The sequence below is a fragment of the Centropristis striata genome, chromosome 1 (genome assembly GCF_030273125.1).
Source record: "Centropristis striata isolate RG_2023a ecotype Rhode Island chromosome 1, C.striata_1.0, whole genome shotgun sequence".
NCBI classification, from domain to species: domain Eukaryota; kingdom Metazoa; phylum Chordata; class Actinopteri; order Perciformes; family Serranidae; genus Centropristis; species Centropristis striata.
In genome coordinates this window covers 16003739-16023493 of record NC_081517.1, presented here as the reverse complement: position 1 = coordinate 16023493, position 19755 = coordinate 16003739, and the positions used below count along the sequence as shown (strand labels likewise).

The 19755-nt window shown below is 38.1% G+C and overlaps 1 protein-coding gene across 1 annotated transcript in view; it reads left to right on the top strand.

Annotated features, from left to right (window-relative positions):
- Positions 1–19755, top strand: part of LOC131971205 (voltage-dependent T-type calcium channel subunit alpha-1I-like) — a 239409-nt gene that overhangs the window by 175423 nt on the left and 44231 nt on the right. The window contains exons 23-28 of the mRNA XM_059332527.1: positions 2254–2379; positions 3680–3769; positions 9074–9266; positions 10305–10456; positions 14068–14177; positions 17675–17808. Of these exons, the coding sequence (XP_059188510.1) occupies positions 2254–2379; positions 3680–3769; positions 9074–9266; positions 10305–10456; positions 14068–14177; positions 17675–17808 (805 nt within the window). The remainder of the gene's footprint in view (positions 1–2253; positions 2380–3679; positions 3770–9073; positions 9267–10304; positions 10457–14067; positions 14178–17674; positions 17809–19755) is intronic.

Genomic DNA, 19755 nt, shown 5'->3' with positions numbered 1-19755 from the left:
TATCAAGTAAAAAAATGAAGAAAGTATAAAAAATGTACAATTTAGACATGTAGAAATGTAAAAAGTATTAACAATTTAAGGGTTTATAGTGCAGTGATTTGTGCGTGTGGTCTACTGGGAGCAGTACTGGTTATAAAGTCTGACTGCTACAGGAAGTACGGACCTGTGGTAGCGCTCCTTCACACACTTTGGGTGCAGCAGTCTGTCACTGAAGGGGCTCTCCACTGCTGACAAGGTGTCCTGCAGAGGGTGGGAGTCGTTCTCCATCATGGATGACAGCTCCACTGAGTGGAGGGGGCATGCCAGGACAGAGCTGGCCGTCCTCATCAGCTTGTCTAGTCTTTTCCTGTCCACAGCAGAGATGCTGCTGCCCAGCATTGTTAGCAATACAAGTGAAGAGAACAAGGACTTTTTTGAGCCCCACGTGTTAGAAAAGCTGAAATAGCACTCTGTAGTTCTTCCTGACACCCAACTACGTCTTTGTTGCAGCTGCATATACTGCACTTATATAGCACTTTTATCTAAAGCGCTTTACACTACAGACTGCGCTCATTCCCCCGTTCACATACACACACATTCATACTGGTGGACGAGGCTAACAGGGCACACTGGTGCCACCTGCCACTATTGGGAATTAATTCACACACCGATGAACGCAGCATTGGGAGCTATTTGGGGTTCAGTGTCTTGCCCAAGGATACTTCGACATGTAGGCTGCCAGGGATTGAACCACCGACCTTCCGCTCAGTAGGTGACCATTCTACCAACTGAGCCACAGCCGCCCTAGCTGCTTCCCAGAGACACAGAGAATATCAGCAAGAACTGCAGGCATTTTTCTCACAAAATTTGCCCAATTAATAGGTAGGTAAAAAAAAAAAAAACTGTGAATTTTCCCTTTAACAAGCTTTAAAGAGTGCAAAATGTTTCAGTGGAACTGGGATTTGAAAGTATTGCATTATGAGTATCTGCACTCATATTTGGGGATTCCAGTTTTCAGTGTTGGAAAGAAGCTAGTTAGCAATACAAGCAAAGAGAACAGGACTTTTTTTGAGCCCACATGTTGAAATAGCACACAGGCATTTCTCACACAATTTGCTGTATTGAGAGATAAGGTGAAAATCTGTGAATTTTCCCTTTAACAAGCTACAAAGACTGCAAAATGTTTAATTGGACCTGAGATTTAAAAGTATTGCAAATGTAATATGACCTAACAAAACGAAAATTAAAGTGGGTCAAAAATATGACAAATGATGCCCTTAACTTCTCTCTGCAGCAAAAACTAAAACCAAGGAATGAATCATTAAACATGAACTGTGGAAAACACGAGATGAGGTCGTGTGGCCCACTTCGCACCCACAATGACATTACATTTTCACAGAATGGCTAAGGAGGCCAATTAGAGCAGAGACCAGCAGGAAAAGGTACCATATAATGGAAACACATGGGGAACCTAGCTAAAAATTCAACAAGTGGGGCTAATTTTCCTGCCAAAACAAAGAACAGGCTGCTCTCCACATATCCTTGCACACAATCGTATAATAACTCAAAACATTGTCAACCGCTTTCAGGCAAAATGTGTCGTGCATAAGTGGGATTCGATAACAAAGAAGTAATTAGCTGTTAATCTAAAAAAAGTATTCAAATTCTTAACAAATCTTGAGACACAATATAAACAAGATATAAAGGAAATCCATTTAAATCACCTTCATTATATTGTCAGAAATGGCTCATAAAAATACAGTTTGAGCCCTAAACGTGTTGGTGTTTACTATATCTGCACAACAGGCTATATCATTAGTATTCTATACTTTTTATCCTATTTACAGATGAGTTTATAAGTCCTGCAAACGTACCGCTGACTCCCATTCTTATTTCATCAGTGCAGTCCTGCATTTCCTTTTGCATCTAGCTGTCAATCCCACCCTGTTCCTCCTCACATAATTTCACATTATTATCCTTTCTGCATCCGTCGGTATGCATTATTTTACTCACTCCTCTCTTTGATGTGTTCAATATGATTGAGAATTAAAAGCATCTTCTCTCAGGAGGAAACAACACTGTTGATATCAAGTGCTTTTGGAGTCTTCACTTAGGCTCCATCCACGCACTGGTTACAGACGCTAATTATGAAATTACTTCAAAAGCTGCATGAAAGCAGTGGGTACACACAAGCGTTGTCAGGACTTCGTCAAAAATTATCTTTGTGCTCCTCCGTCTCTCATTTCCTTCTCTGTGTGTGTCTTTCCTTCGCAGCTCTTCAAAGGGAAGTTCTACTACTGTGTGGGATTCAATGTGAAGAACATCACCAACAAATCCGACTGTCTGGCTGCCAACTATCGATGGGTGCACCACAAATACAACTTTGACAACCTTGGACAGGTATGAGAGAGAAGAAATGCATGTCTGACACTCGGGATTGTTTTGAACATATTCATGTAAACACAAACAATGGTGCACATCGAAATTGCAATAATAATAATTAGCACACTCTATGTGGCAGAATCTCTCCTCTACTAGTACAAGAATAACTTAAAGACATGACTATAAGGGTTGCAAAATTCTGGGAATTTTCAAAGTTGGAAACTTTCCATAGGAATTAACTTCAATTTATGGGAATAAACAGGAATAAACAGGGAATTTACAAAATTGAAGGTTGGACCTTAACAGGGAACTTAAATAAGTTAAAATATATTTTAGCATAATCTGGACTAAAACAACCAGATTTCATGCAAGTACACTTGAATATCTGCTATTCCTCAATCACATGCAAGGGCTGCGGACGCCATGCCCCCTATCGAGGCCACGCCCCCACACAGACCACGCCCCCTACATACACTGTGCATCATGTACAGTGTACACTGTACATTCAACAATGGATTTACATGTGGAATGGGATTTTTTTAGAGGGAGAGGGGCTCTTTTCATTTAAGATTTTGAATGGGACTTTTTGGGAATTTCTGGAGCAGAGGGGTCATTTTACTAAATGTTTTGAATGGGTGGGGTCACAATCATGTTTTTGTTGTTCACTAAAATAATTAAAACTTGGTAAAGTTGTACTTACCGTACAAATAAATCTGTTGAAATGTCATGTTTTTTTTATTTGAATATTTCCAAAATTCCCCAGCTTAACTTAAGTTTCTGGAAATTTTCTGGAAATTTTCCACCCCTTTGCAACCCTAATGACTATGAAAGTGAACTATCAAAGGCAATCTAGGGAAAGGAACATTACATTTAAAAAGGCTGCATTTAATAAAGTAAAGCACACTAACAAACAGTAACATACTTACGACAGCTGAGATACATTTCTCTTTAAATATAAATATATTACTGATTATTATCATATAATAACACTTTTATTGAATTGTGATTTCGGCTTCAGTCAGCAACAGTAAAAATTTTCTTGCACACAATAATTTGAATTTCAGAAGCTGTACTGGTTCGTCAGAAATAAACAAAGTGACCTGTATTGCTAAAATAATAAAATAACAAGCAAACAGACAAAGTAAGATACTGTAGATGAATGCTCATACATAATTCTTTAAGGCACAAAGGAAAATGTGTATTTGTGAATTGTTCCTTCAGTCATATTTTTATGGTAGTAACATTGTCATACTTATAATAATCAGTACCATTAACCTGTTAGGGTTGTATGTTTTCTGTGTGTTTGTGTGTCATCCAGGCTCTTATGTCCCTGTTTGTGCTGGCCTCAAAAGATGGATGGGTCAACATCATGTACCATGGACTGGATGCAGTGGGGATAGACCAGCAGGTAATAGCAGACACAACACTTGTACAAACTTGTACTCTTTATTCCATCATGTTCCACCACTCACTTGGGAAAAAATCAAAGTAGCCCACATGCCTGGATCTCCTGCCATGTCCTCCAGCTCTTTCTGGGGAATCCCACGCGTTCTTCGGCCAGATGGGATATGAAATCTATCCTTCTGGTCAACCCGGGATCTCCACCCAAGTTAGATGTGCCCAGAACTCCTCCACAAGGAGGCTTCCTGACTGGATCGCCAAACCACTTCAACTAGCTCCAAAAGAAAAATATCCAGGCCTCACCTAATTCTTAAAGTTGAGCTGAAGCGTGACGGCCCAATGGTGTGAGATTCCAGCTGTGGGAACTGGGAGCAGAGCCAGGATTGTCAGTTGGTCGAATAGCTTTGGAAACCCTCAGCCCCTACACCTTTCAGAAGTCGGATTCTGCCGGTCTGTTTCCGACAATTTCTGTAACTTTTGTTAGGGCTCGTTTTTTATGCAGATACAGAAGAAATATTCTTTTAACAATTTATTAAGACAGTCATGAAAGAGTGAACATATACATGGACCTTTTTCTGATCAGAAATCACAGTCTGTAAGACAGTTAGCTGCAACCACCGTCAGAGAAAGGTTGACTATCTAACTGTTGCACAAAGTTTATAATGTGAATGTACGACTATCTGATTGGTCGAAACTGTTTGGGCAGTAGCCTGGATTAGACTCGGTCCGCCCTTGATGACACGCAGGCTACGTCCCTAGCCTTTTGGGCTTCCGCCTTCCGGTCAACGCCTGTTGAAGGAATACAACTACGTACATTTCTATCTGTCCCTCTCTATTTGTACTTAATGTTTCTCAGTGCTTGCCTCCTCCTGGGCCCATGACCTTGGATGTGTCTCTATGAATGTGTCTCTGTTACATCTGCTTGGCCAGTGTTATCTGTGTGTGTGCTCTGTTATTTAATTTATCCTTTATTTATTTCTCGAGGAATCATTGAGGGCAACCCCTCATTTACAATGATGTCGAGAGTACAGAGAAAACACAATAAAGAACAAACAGCACAGACAAAACACGTGCAAAAACATTAAAAACAGGTATTATATTCAATCTGTGTGTTATGCTCTGCGTAATATAATTTTTTTAAGCAGCATTTACTAATGGTCATAATGCAGATAATTGCTCATTTGTATTAATCCCTAACACTTTTTACAACCAACAGTTCCTACATTTACACCCGTGTTATGCTGTGCGGACCCATTTGAGCTTCTTTTTCTGGTTCCATTTCTTCCTTCTTGCCACGGCTATTTCTGTCAGTTTTTACTTGAACAACCAAGCCCAAGACTTTGAATTCCTACTTACTATTTCCACCAGTTCACCAAAGATTACCAGTGTAGATTGATGAGTCACAAAATACAGTCTTGCCACCCTCATGCATAATCCACTGGCTCAGAGAAGTTTAAAATTTCACCAAACTTCCCTTTAAGTCACGGCCACAGTCACACACATGACGTCAAAGTCCGATGACAAAATGCAAATTAGTCTTCTGAAGTGGCTTCAAAGTGAACACATTCCCTTTTAGATTTGGGTTTTATTTGAGAATCTATTAGGGAATCTATTAAAGAGAGGGCATTATTCTGGATGATTCAGTTTCCCCGCCTCAGGGAGGAACCTCACTGCAGTCCAACATGGCTCTGAATGACTAATCCTATTTGCACTCCACCCTGCGCTTTCAACACTCAACGCTCCTCCAAATTGAAAATCAGAGTCTCATCTCCGGTTTTATTGCACCTGAACTTGATTTTTTGTTTTGTAACGACTCCCTGAAAATGACTGCCTCGGCTCCCAATCATCCCCGTCTGTACTTCACATTGTCTCCCTTTCCTGTCTTTTCTTCCAGTGTCTTGCCATCCATTATCACCAGTGGCAGCTCCAGGATTTTTGGGCTGTTGAGTGGCTTGGTTAATTGGAAGACCATGAGATTATAGTAGTACAGTATTCCAAAGGTTTCTCAAAACTGGATAAAAGAGAAAAGTTATCCTTCTTATTTGACTCATATCAATGATAAACCAGATGTTTTACAAGAAACTTTCAGATAGAAAAGTATATTTTCAAAATTATTTCTTAATTAAGATTAATTAATTACACAAAAATTAACGCGTTAAAAATTGACGCATTTTAATCGCACTTATTTTTGCACCGCGGAACGTTTCTCACTGGATGAGTTTCAGGCGGACCGATTATACTGGAGCACCAACTAGTGTTCATGAGTTCAGACAACAACAAGCCACAGTGAACATGAAGGAAGAAGCTGATGAGAGCGCTTTGGTTGGCCCTATGGATGATGGGACATTTTGTTACAAAAAAACAACGGATGGAAGCATGGATAAGAGCATGGTTGTGTTGCTATGCAACAAGGAATTCACATATCACCGCAGCACATCGAGCCTCAAGTATCACCTCAATGCAAAACATATAGCAGCTAGCAGCTAGTGTGGTAGCTAGCGTGGATTGTGTTTTTCTTAAAAAAAACTAAGTATTATGTTTTACAGAAGGTCTACCTACCTAGGCTACCTGAATTTCTGAAATGTACTATATTTCTAAAAATGTTATTGCTACACTTAATGGGAAAAATTGCACTGGTCTGTTGGACTTGAGCAAAAATAAACACTATTTTTGTTGCTTAAGCTTATGTATTCGGTCATTATTCAATGGTATACTAAAAATTACTTCTCACTGTTCTCAGGTCAAATATTTATATGTGATTAAAATGTGGTTAATTTCGATTAAGTAATTACAAAGCCTCTAATTAATTAGATTAATTTTTTTAATCCAGTCCCGGCCCTAAGTTTTTCTTTTACATTATTTTGCCACATTGGTTTGAAGTCTACCTTATTATTGATATGGAAATTATTCAATCTGTATGACAACATTCCCATTACTGGGAACATTTTCATGGTATTGAGCATTCAATCAAATATGGTATCTACAGGGCTACCTGTGTGGCCCAGGGGTTGAACCTTCAATGCAGAATTTTCTCTTCCCCCCTCAGGCAGTGAGAGTAATTACACAAACACAACGAGATATCTCTCCTGCCCCAAGGAGCACTCACTTCAAGTCTTCCCACCTAAATAAGAGCAGAGGGAAAGAAAAGTGATAAAGTCGTCACATGAGATAATTATCTATGCCAAGAACAGGAATGTGACATCCGTGTTTGCCCTTAGTCCCCTCAGTGCTCTCCAACAAAACCTTTCTTGGATGCTTCTTAGTATTTTCTGCTGTACTCTTAGCTGCACCGCAAAAAAGGGGTGTCTAAAAACAAGATAAAAACGCTAAATCTGAGGGAAATTATATTGCTGCATGGACAGATAAATTCACTTGACAAGATTTCTTGAATTAAGATTATTAAATCTAGAAATAAGCATGTTTTATGCTTAAAATAAGAAATGAACTCCTAAAACAAGATAAATTAAAGCTGCAAGCAGCGATGAACTGGCCCGAGCAGAGTGAACTGCAAATTAATTGTTTCTTACCAAGACAAAAAAAAGGAGTGTTAGATAATTTATCTTGTTTTAAGAGTTAATTTCTTATTTCAAGCGTTCTTATTTCTAGATTTAATGATCTTAAGATTTTAGTTTAGTGTTTTTGTAATGGGGTATTTGTTGGGTGCAAGATTCAAAAAGGTCACAATAAATGTTACCTTTATTTCCTTTGCCTTACCCATTTCAGTCACAATAAGGTTATTAACTTTTGCAGTGAAGTGCTGATCGACTCACATAGGAGTGTAACATCTCAGTCTCAATAAACAGATTCACCAATGTTTCGTGTATGAAAAAAGTTGACAAAGACAAAAATTAAAGACATTTTCATGATAAGTTTTGTTTATTTTAGTTTGTTTTTTAACAACACAATACAGTTTCAGTTAAATATCGTTTTATTACAAACTCTGGTTTTTATTTTTTCTTCGGTGAACAAAAGTTTTTCTTCAATTCTAGTTTTTCGTAATTTCGTTAGTTTTCGTTAACTATAATAACTTTGCTTTGCTGCATGTCATTCCCCATCTCTCTCTTCTTCTCTCATTCCTGTTATAGTTTCACTACCATCTATCTAGGAATAACATGTATTGCAGTAAATATATAGATAATAATAATGAAAATCATGCCTGCCTGTCAATATTCACTGAACACTCTGGATTAAGATAGACATGCTGTTGGCTCGGAGGGTCCCAGTGCTGCCTGCCGCAACCTTGAGCTCCCTCCAGGCTCCTGCAGGGTTTCTTACCACTCTGCCTTCTGCATCCTGTACATTCTCCCTTTTTTCACTGAACTTACTAGATTTTAACAGTAGTTGTTGCAGTGGTGGAATGTAACTAAGTAATTTACTTAAGCACTGTACACTTTTGATGTACTTGTGCTTCACTTGAGTATTTCCATTTTATGTAACTTTATACTTCTACTTCACTATATTTTGAGGCAAATATCGTACATTTTACTCCACTAATTTAGCTGTCAATTTGCGTTGTTTTTTAGGTTGAGATTTAACATGAAAAAAATGATCAATTTAAAGTGATTAGACTTTTTTTTTTTATTAAAACTCATAACAGTATATAAAGTAGTTAAAATGGGACCTACCTTGAGGAAATTACATTTATACATACATACATTTATTACATACATAATCCATCAATAATAATAATCCTTTACATACTTTTGACATGAAAATCATGTTACATCTAAAGTGATTGGATGTTTGTTTCTTTAATTGAACCTCATAACAGTATATTGAGTTGTTAAAATGAACCCTATCTCAAGGGAATTAAAATGCTGCTTACATAAATGCATCAATACCAATAATATATTTAGAACATTATAACAATCTGAGTGGTTCCATTCTGCATGAGTACTTTTACGTTTGATACTTTAAGTACATTTTAATGTTGATGCTTTTGTAATTTTACTTAAGTTAGTTTTTATTGCACTACTTTTTCTTGTAGTGGATTATTTCTGCAGTGTGGTATATGTCATTTTAGTAAGTAAGGGATCTGAATACTTTTTCCACCACTGGTTCCTTATCTCATCTCTTGTTTTACTGTTCTCCTCTCCTCCCCCCTTCTTCCAACTCTCTCTCTCTCTCTCAATTCAGTTCAATTCAGTTCAATTGGCTTTATTGGCATGATGTAACACTGTACATATTGCCAAAGCAAGCGTCAGAAGTTAAAAAAAGGAAAGCAATGTTTAACAGTAAGGAAAGCAATGTTTACAATAAATTAATTATAATTCTATCATTCATTCTCTCTGTCTCTCTCTCTCCCCTCCAGCCGCTGACCAACAACAGTCCATGGATGCTGCTCTACTTCATCTCCTTCCTGTTGATCGTCAGCTTCTTCGTCCTCAACATGTTCGTGGGCGTCGTGGTCGAGAACTTCCACAAGTGTCGGCAGCACCAGGAGGTGGAGGAGGCCAGGAGGCGGGAGGAGAAACGCCAGCGTCGCATGGAGAAGAAAAGGAGAAGTAAGGGGGCCCAGGGAAGAAGGAGGGGGAGACATGAGAATTATGTTTGGAGAAAATGAGGTGGAAAAATGGTAGAGGGAGGAGTAGAGGCTTTGAAGTACAGAGAAGAGATGAAAAATACATGAAGATGAAGGGAAGGATTTGGAAGAAAAATTGGGGTGAAATGAAAAAAAGGAATGCAGCGTTGGGAGAGCAGGAAGGGAAGGAAGATGGATGGAAAAAGTCAAAGGAAATAAGGATAGATGGGACAGAGGAGGACAGAAGGACATAAGCGAAAGAGGAGAGCAAGGACAGAGTAAAAATCAATAGAAGAAAAGTGAAGAGGAACAAATAAGTACCGGTATGTAGTATACAAATAAATTAACACAAAGTACTAATTTCTTCTCTCATAGGTGTTAGTTTACCTCTTCAGAATAAAACATAATCAAGTTTCTTCATATGTAAAATAGTGAAACTTGACTGGAAGCTTTGGAGGGACAGAATTCTTCCCTGGTTATAATCCAAATGGCACGTGTCCAAGACTTTTAATTTGATATTTCATATTACACATCCTCAATGATATGATTTTTGAGTGAGTCATTATTCCATCTCATTTAAAACTCCTTAACCTCCCTCTCCCATTTATCACACTTCTTCTCTTCATATTATCTCACCGTTTTTTTCCTCCCTCTCTGACTTTTCTTCCTTTGCTCTGCCCCTCGTTTTTCACCCCTTTGGCATAAATAAATCATTAAATAAATCATTCTGTTTGCACCTTGAATTGCTTTCCCCCTGCACACTTTTCTTCCTTTAAACCAAATATGTGTTTCTCTCTCTTTCCACATCTTATTTCTTTTTGCTTTTTCCCTCTTGTGTTGGATTTTTCCTATTTTATTCCTTTCTTTCTGTGCTCTCTTTCCCCTTTCATCTCCTGGTACCCTCTTCTCCTCCATATCTTAACTCCTATAAATATTTTTCATGTCTTCTGAATAATACAAAACCCTCCTTGCCTTGTTTTTATCTTCTCCATCATTTTTTCTTCACTTTTTCTCTCTCCAGAGGCCCAGAAGATGCCCTACTATGCGTCATACGGCAAAGCCCGTCTCGCCATCCACACTCTCTGCACCAGCCACTACCTGGACCTCGTCATCACCTTCATCATCTGTATCAATGTCATCACCATGTCTCTGGAGCACTACAGCCAGCCGCAGGTGACCATAATTCCCAGTTGGGGGACGGTATGGGTGTGGGTGTTGGAGTGAGACAGACAGCAGACTTGTTTAAGGGCCTCTGAGTGGGTGGCAGTCCACCATCTGGGCAGGGTTTTTTAGAAGTGGGCACTCCCAGAGGCAGACTGCCAACCTGCTGCTCTGAATCAGCAGCAAAACTGCCAACAAGCAAAACATTTATCCACGTGCTGGAATACAAACAATCTGGCAGATTGGGGTATTAGTTATGTAAAATGTTTCTCAGAGGCAGAGATTCTCTTGGGACAGAAAAAAACAGTTTGATTTAAAGTTAATAGAAAAGAAACAGGCCTGGAGTGTGATAGCAGTAAACAATACAGATACTTTATTCTAAATGTGTCTGAGGCTTTGCAAGAGCTGTAGCAGATACAATATAGTAGATCAAAAAGGAAGATTTGAGAATATTTTCTTTACAACCTATAGATGGATGATATCATGTCAATGTGGGATACTGAAGGTGGGGGAATTAAATTTTTCAAGTAGCCCGGCTGAATAAAAGAACATATCTCCTACTGCCTTCATAACACGGAAATAGAATAATCTACTTATTATTTCACATGTAATTGTTATTTCCTTTGCAGGATGAAATGGAATTACTTGAAAAAACAAAAAAACTAAATGACCAAATTAAAGATAGTAGGACACAGATTTGTCTATTATTGAACCCTTGTGTTGTCCTAACTTTCTGCATGCATCACTTGTCCTAAGGGTCGAAAATGACCCGCCTTTACTAAACCCCTTAAATGAAGCAGCTTGATTGAATTTTTAACCCCGAATCTATTTTGCATGAAGAAACAACCTGTCACTCATCACAAACTTTGTGAATATCGAGGTTTTCCCTCTTTACAGTACAGAAAAAAAGGATTTAATTAGTGGAATCCACTCGTTTTTATTACAACACACCTGTCAGTAGGGGTTTATTTTTCATATTTATATTGCTTAAGGTATTGCATGGGAGTAAAACATATTTTTAGCAAGCATGCATGCATACGAGTGCCCATGCATGCATGTTTTTTGGGGGGTTTTTTTTGTGGAATGAAAATGATTTTATAGCTGCATAGTCAAAAATGACCCCTGAGATAAGATTTGTACCTAGTTGGTATACAGTATTCATGGAAATTTGAACAAAGACAAGTTTTACTGTCTCAGGTTATTCTAGGAAAGTTGTCGAATTTCAAGTTGAACAAAGATCGTGAAGGGGGTTTCCTCTGCTGTTAAACATAATGCCGGGTTATTTTTGTCCTCTAAGACAACTCAAGGGTTCAGATTATAAGGCCTGCATGCTCATGTAGGCTAAATGTGACTTGTTTTGACTGGAGGCTGTAGGGTCTCAGTGTTGAAATGAAACTTGAAATAGCATAATGTGGGTATTGAAGGTATTGCATATCCCTATATGACTGGTGCACTGAAACAACCTACGCTTCTCATTACTTTCATTTAGCTTTACCTTTCAGTGTGTTTATGCCAGCTTCTAGCAACAATGACCCTCCAAGTCAACAGCTTTTTGAGCTCCCAACGACATCTAAAGCTACCGCCCACACACACAAGGCTGCAGTCAAAGACATACAGGTTTTATAGCGACATGACACTGGACTGCAGCCCAGTGAAAAGAGCAGAGTAAGATAACTAGCTTAAATGCTGTTATGTAGGCTGGCTCTCTTGCTCTTCAAATGTATGTTAGTAAACCTGGTTTCTAAAAGACTATTTTTGTCTCCAGAGCAGCTCTGCCTCAAAGAGAAGTCTTAGCAGCGGTACATCTCTGCCCCCGCAGTAATGTAGCAGGAAAACACTCATTAACATGGATTTCTCCATCTCATGATTTAAATGGTTCCTCACTTGATTATTACAAATCTTTACCACATTATACTTTATAAACATTTTGAAGTGCTGCTGCAAAGTTGCAGTCGAACTTGTTGGGTTGCCTCCGTTAAAGGAATAGTTCAACATTTGGGAATTTCTTGTCAGTCTTCTCATTAAACTTTAAGCAGCATAGCGAATAGGCTTATTTCCCAAAATGTCATATATAGCTTTACTGGGGCTGTACAGCATGAGAACATCAGCACACTACTGTGTGGAGACTCTTCAGATGGAAACATGCTCTGAATACAAATGTGATCAAAAGTGTTTAAAAATGAAAGGCTCCCCCCTTTGATCAGACTCTATAGATGGAATAATGATATGAACAGAAACCAAATTAGACACTATCCTCCTACTCAAGTTCTGCACTTAAGTACAACATTTAATTAGCAAGACTTTTCTTGAGCATTTTCTCCTTATGGCACTTTAATCTTCTAACTACAACAAAATCCTTCTTTTATAATTTTGCATGAGTAATACTCTCATGATATAGTATACAATAGTACTTAATAATATGTATTCCTGATTATACTTACATGCCATAACTTAAGTAACATTTCAATGCAGGAGTTGTAACAGAGTGTATTCATATTTTATCTAATCTTAATTTTTGCAATTAATTTGAAACATTTAATGCGTTAAAAAAAAGTTAAATAAATGTTCTGGGCTGTAGTAGGCTGATTTTTAAAAATAGACATTTTAATATTTAATATTATTTTACTATTATCATACTGCACCAACCATGTCATGGTATCTTGTCAGTGGCATGGCCATTTTCAAAGGGTCCCTCTCACCTCAAGATATCTGAATGAAAATGTGTTCTATGGTTTTATCTTTACCCATGATTCTTGCCTTTACAGACAAATATCTATTATTACAAGCTGCAGTCTTAATAGTGATTAATCTCAGCAAAATGTGTGAATATTAGTTTATTTTTTTCAGCTCTAGTAGTTTTACTGAAGTAAAGGATCTGAATACTTCCTCCACCACTGAACACCATTGCAATAATTTGTATGATGATGTGGAATCACTTATTATATATATTTTTTTTTCCTGTAAGTCGCTTTGGATAAAAGCGTCTGTTAAATGACTAAATGTAAATGTATATCTATATATTGTGGGCGTATGCTGAACAGTACATTGACACACTGACCCAAGTTAACTATATACTGTTATTAATTTATAAGTTTGAGTGAACATACAAAGCGTGTTATCTATTTTTTGTTCTTCATTAATTTGGCTGCAACGGTCGTGATAATAAGCTTTAATGATGTGCATTGAACATTACAAGTGTTATATTCTATCTGACTCATTAATACCAGTGTGGTTAAAAAAAAAATGTTCTCAGTTCCTCCCCAGAGTCTGATATAATTTAGATGTCTGTCTCAATTAAGCTCTCTGCTATTAAAAGAGATTCATTGGCAAGAAATTTCCCTCGCATTGACAGAACAGATTCTCTGAACAACAATTCTCTCCCTTACCCGTTCTGTTTTCTCTCTTCCTGTCTTCAGTCGTAGAAAGGTTTTTTCTGTTGACATGACAAAACATCAAAGCAGTTTATAATATCTTACTGTGGACAAAGAAGTGTCTATGGAACACAAGATTTATTAGTTTATTACAGTTAACATCAGAGATGGAGACATTAAGGATTCCTCTTCCTGTCTGTTGTTATTCCCAAACCTATGTGCACTTTAAACCCCTGTTTCTGTCTATCACAGTCTCTGGAGACTGCACTGAAGTACTGCAACTACTTCTTCACCTCTACATTCGTGATTGAGGCCTCTCTGAAGCTGGTGGCCTTTGGCTTTCGGCGCTTCTTCAAGGACAGGTACAAAGGCGACACTCACACCTCTACTGAGACTGAAGATTTGTGTTGGTGTTGAAGCTGCTTATGTATCTATGTTAATATTTACTGTCACCACACCAATACATATATATCATTGCTACCAGGACAATCTCAGACTGGACATTCAACCTACACCTGATGGGTATAGACCAGATTTGAACAGTGGAACAGTGGAAGGACATACATTTTCCTAAAAGGGATGTAATCTCTTGCATTATCCATTGAACTATATGGGACCCTTTGCCTTAGGGCTGCGCAATTAATCAAGTTTTAATCATGATCACGATTTTGGCCGCCACGATTAAATTAACCTCATCGTCTGAGATATTTCCATTTTAAAATGAGGGCTCTCCTGCATATCTAATCAAACACTTTCTACACCAGTAGTCCACCAACCACCAGGGAACAGGGCCGTTTTTCTCCCCTAAAAAAAGCCTTGTTGCTGATTGGATAGAATGCTAAGCAAGATGTGATGTAGTACTCGATGGCGAAGCAGTGTTGCCAACTTAGCAACTTTGTTGCTCTATTTAGCGATTTTTTTAGACCCCCTTAGCAACTATTTTTCAAGAAAGCGACTGGTGACAAATCCAGCGACTTTTTCTTGTGTTATGGGAGACTCCTTCTTACTCTTCTTAACGAGCCGCGGGCGGCATAAGAACGAGTCGAAGCGGCACGGCCCTCCTGCAGCAGTCTTTTCCAGCTGCAGAGCTGGAGGTGATGTTAACCCCTTAGCGTCCAATCTGCAAATTGCTAATAGGCACTTACAGTACAATGTGTATGTGCTGCTGCTGCAGGAGGCGTCACTTAGCGATCTCTGTTTGTTTACAACAAGCACCAGACACTCTGTGCACACACTAAAAACTGTTCCTATTGTTTGTTTAAAAGTAGTGCAATAAAAATACAGATGTTTTCCCTAACACGATGAATAATCGTGATTAATAATCGTGATTACAATATTGATCAAAATAATCGTGATTATCATTTGGCCATAATCGTGCAGCCCTACTTTGCCTCTTCACTGGACAAAAGGTCCCACTGGGCTCCAAGTAGGTCCGAACATTAGTACCCATGAGTAATCTTTTTGGATCCGTTTGGTGCTAAAAGATTATTCTGAAGACAAATATCTCACTTTTGATCTATGTTACAACTCTCACCTACCATGAGCTGTGAGAATTTACAGAAATAAAAAGTTCACAGATGAATACAGACATCTAGCCAGTCAGAGTGAAACAAGTGCTCCTTCAACCCTGTCGCCTAGAAATTATGTTTATATACCATCATTTTACTGCTGATTACACTCTTTGAGAAACATAATTGCTGTCTGAATTGTATTTACAGAGAAAGTTTTAAGGTTTATTTGTACCTTGTGCAACAAAAACAACAATAAATGGTGATGGATATATACAAGGCAATATAATATCTACAACATTCACAAACAAAATAATTGTTCTGAGGACCTTAAAGGTCCTCAGAACCTTGTTCTGAAATGCACAAGGATGTGGTAGAAAACAAGGAAGTGGTCAGCTGGACTGTGGACAGTTTTCTAAAAATAACTCATATAAACACTGTTTTTACTGTTTTAGACTTACAAATGATTTTCATCGAGTCAGTGCAGGTGCAGAACTCTTCTGAATATTAATAGATATCATAATCTCACCCAGCAACTTACAATCCAGCGAGGGGGGGGGGGGGGTCCTCAGTGTGCCGTGTGCACAGCCCTGTGGAGCAGCTGTGATGGTGTTGGTGAATATTATTTGAAATACCATACTATGTAGATCTTATTATTGCAGCTTCCAATTCACTTTTAGAATTGTGGGTGTGCTGGAGGAAATTGCTTTTGTTTTTTCTACTTCCCCCTTCTTTGTAAAATTGTTTCTTCCGAGCTATTTTAATGCTCTCTGCCTGTCTCCTGTCTCAGTGTTTCTGTCTCTTTGTCTCATTCTCTTCATGTAAACAAAACATTTTTACTTATATTATTCCGTCTGTCATCCATTTTAATTTGTCATTCTCTCGCCATTCCTTTGTCTTTCTGTGCCATCACTTTCTTTCAGAAAGCCCTGGCTTAATAAGGTGACCATGTTTTGTGTGTGTGTTGACACACTGTGTCAGCCTGGTGTGTGTGTGCCAGTTGTGCTGCTCTGGAAGTGAGATATTATCTAGGACGAGACACATTAACTGAGGAGGAACATACCCCAGGCAGCAATTTTGCAGTAAATCGAGTTAAATATTAAAGAAACTTCACTCGATCTGGAAAAAGTGTATTTAACTAAGAGTAACTGCTTTTTAAAGTACTGTCCTTACTTACCAAGATATTACACTGCAGTATGAGTTTGAGAATGTTTTGAACAAGGGTAGTTTTGGCAATGGGATGTTTTTCTCTCTTTCCTTGTAGCATTGTGCCAGATCAAATTTGAGTTATTACTTTAAAATGTTGTGTTTGGAGACAGATGGTGATAAGACCAGTGATAGTAGAATGGTGTCCAGCTGACAGACAGAAGAACCACAATAACAAATTACAATAACAAAAAACTAGAAGACACACCACAGATGTGAAAAAGGACCATTTTTAATATTTTCAAAACCACATAAAGTGTGGAAGAATATGAAAGAAAGGTGCACGACGTTTATCCACATTCTTTCACACCATATTACCTTTTTGATGTGTAATAAATTATTCATTTCATGCATTTGAAGAGTGTCCTCTATATTCTTGTCTGTGTGTGGGCCTTTTTTCTGTGTGACTGGACGAAAAATATTGGCAAAGGGAGACCTGGGTCTCAAAATAATTGGTATTGGAGATTGATTTGTGTAGACACTTAAATGTCAGATAGCGTTGGAGCATAAGGGCTGCCCCAAAGCTTTGCAATGATGTAACTCCAGTATGCCACAGAAACAACTGCATTATTGATCAATTATTGCAGTGTCGGATTGATTATTTCATTCACGTTGATGGGAACATTCAAATTAACTCAACTGTGCCCTTTGACATCTTCTTAATTGAAAAGTTTGTAGTCCTGGTGGAATTATGACCTCAACCTCTTAAAAACGTTTTGAGTAAAAACTGGAGGAGAGATCATGTTCGACACTGGTGACATCATCCATCCTGTCATGTACCGTCTGCATTAGCAGCACCAGACAAGATCGCATTGAAACATTTGAACATCCAGCTTGTTGTTCGGCCCTGAAGCGACAAGATGGCAAACACAGGAAGTGATGTTTCAGAAGTATTGGTATCAGGTATTAACATAAATATTCATGACTGGAGCAGGCCTTTAGGTGATAGGCTTTTCCCAATTCTTCTACCCAGTCATTCGTGGAAAAATTATGGGAATTATGCATTATGTCATGAATATTCATTGGGGGAATTAACATAAATATAGATCATGTTGTGTGCAGTCATAAAGTATTGAGCAACATGCAGTGCTAAGACTCCAAATGTGTGTGTGTGTGTGTGTGTGTGTGTGTGTGTGTGTGTGTAGGTGGAACCAGCTGGACCTGGCCATTGTGCTGCTGTCAGTGATGGGTATCACCCTTGAGGAGATTGAGATCAACGCCTCCCTCCCCATCAACCCGACCATAATCAGGATCATGAGGGTACTCAGGATAGCACGAGGTACCCACATGCACATACAAAAACACACACGCACATGATAGTCAAACACGTTACTTGTTAAAAAGTTCTATTTCCTCATAATATTTTTTCCGTTGTTGTCTTGTTCTGTGTGTGATTCTGTTTACTTTTAATGCAAGCTCAACACTCTTTATTGTCTACCAGCTGCTGTGATAAATTAGAAAATCATGTACATCTCCACAGTGCTAATTTCACTGATTTACATCGTGTTAAAAAATCTTCTGTTCTTGTTCACTAATTAACTCCAGTCACTTCTACTTTGCCATTTTTTGTTTGATTGTTACACTACAGAAACTCTACTCGTACTGCCACAGTAATTCATTTTGAAAACTTTGCAGCAGCTCAAAGAGGTGGTGTCTCCCTTTTCTGTGGGCTGTTAATGTGAAACTCTAGCAGGAAGTATGAGGCCATATTTCATATCTTCCCTCTCACATTCACAATTTTAACTCTCACATACATTATTTTAGTTCTTACATACATCATTTTACAAAAAAAAAACCTTAGTACTAGTAAACTGTGCCTGTGTGAGGTAAATTGTGTCTGTGAGAGGGAAGATATGAATTATGATCTATACAGCCCCTCATAAGAAAGTATTGATATTTACTGACATCAAATCAACACTGTGTGAAAAAACTGGCAAAGTAAAAGTGTTGGAGCTGTTGTGTCTGAACATTATGCTAATCTTACTTTTTTTGTTCTTGGTTGTTTTGTTTAGTTGTGCTTGTTTTGTAGATTTGGCTATCATCTCAATATGCAATATAAGGAACAATGTTCACTTAGCTTTTTTCCCCCTCTAATGCCAAAACTCTTATTCACTGCATCACTTTTTTAAGTGAAATTTTAAGATAGAGACAAGGCTCATTGAAGCACAAACATGTCAACACTTTATTTTTCATCCCTCATGTCATTTGCAGTCCTATAGTTCTGCCTGAATAAAAGTTAAGCTGACACTTCTATACCCCTGGATGGATCTTTAAGTCCCACTCCTTTTGAATATGACTCTCACTCAGCAACTCTGTTCTTATTATTCAGACGAAATTACAGGACCGGCTCTCTGGGCCCCACCACTTCCTCTTAACTTCACACTGAGGAGGATAACGGCTAATTACATCACTCTCACTTAATCCTCTCCCTCTTACCATCACCCTCTGCCCTCTATAATACTGCCCAGTGACCGCTAAGTGGACCCATGGGTAATATGCTAATCAAACAGCAGCCGGTGGTAATTAACAAGCAAGTAGGGTATTTGATGATGAATATGAAGGCTACCGGTGACTTTTAGGCTTTCCTCTCCTCTCATAACATTTTTACCTCTCTGCCAGAATGTTAACTTACTTGTGGGAAAGAATATTAAAATGTTTCACCATCATCTGCTTATTGCACAAAGCTGAAAAATACACAGAAGAGAAGGAGAGATTCAGCTACACTGGTTGAATATGTTTAAAGTAATGAGCTGCAACAGTTAATTCATTTTCATTTCACGACTTTTTGATGTTGTCTTACATAAAAACACAACACTTTTTCACCTGCAGTGTGTTATAAGTAATGTAAAAACTTTTTTTTTTTAAATACAAACACTAAAACATGAACGTAACCACTGTTGTCCATGAATGATTTACTTAGTGGGCTTTAAAACCATTCAAGGGTTATGATAGAACAAATAAAATGTTGGGTTTTTTTCATTTTATTTATAATACTGTAGGATTAAGTAGCTCTACAATGCTGCCTCTTTATTCCCACATCTTCTAAATGTATAATCTAAGGAATACCTTTCACATACACAATTTTACCTCTCATATAAACAATTTTACCTCTCACATTTACAATTTTACCTCTCACATACACAATTTTACCTCTCACATTCACAATTTTACCTCTCACATTCACAATATTCCCTCTCACATTCACAATTTTACCTCTCACATTTAC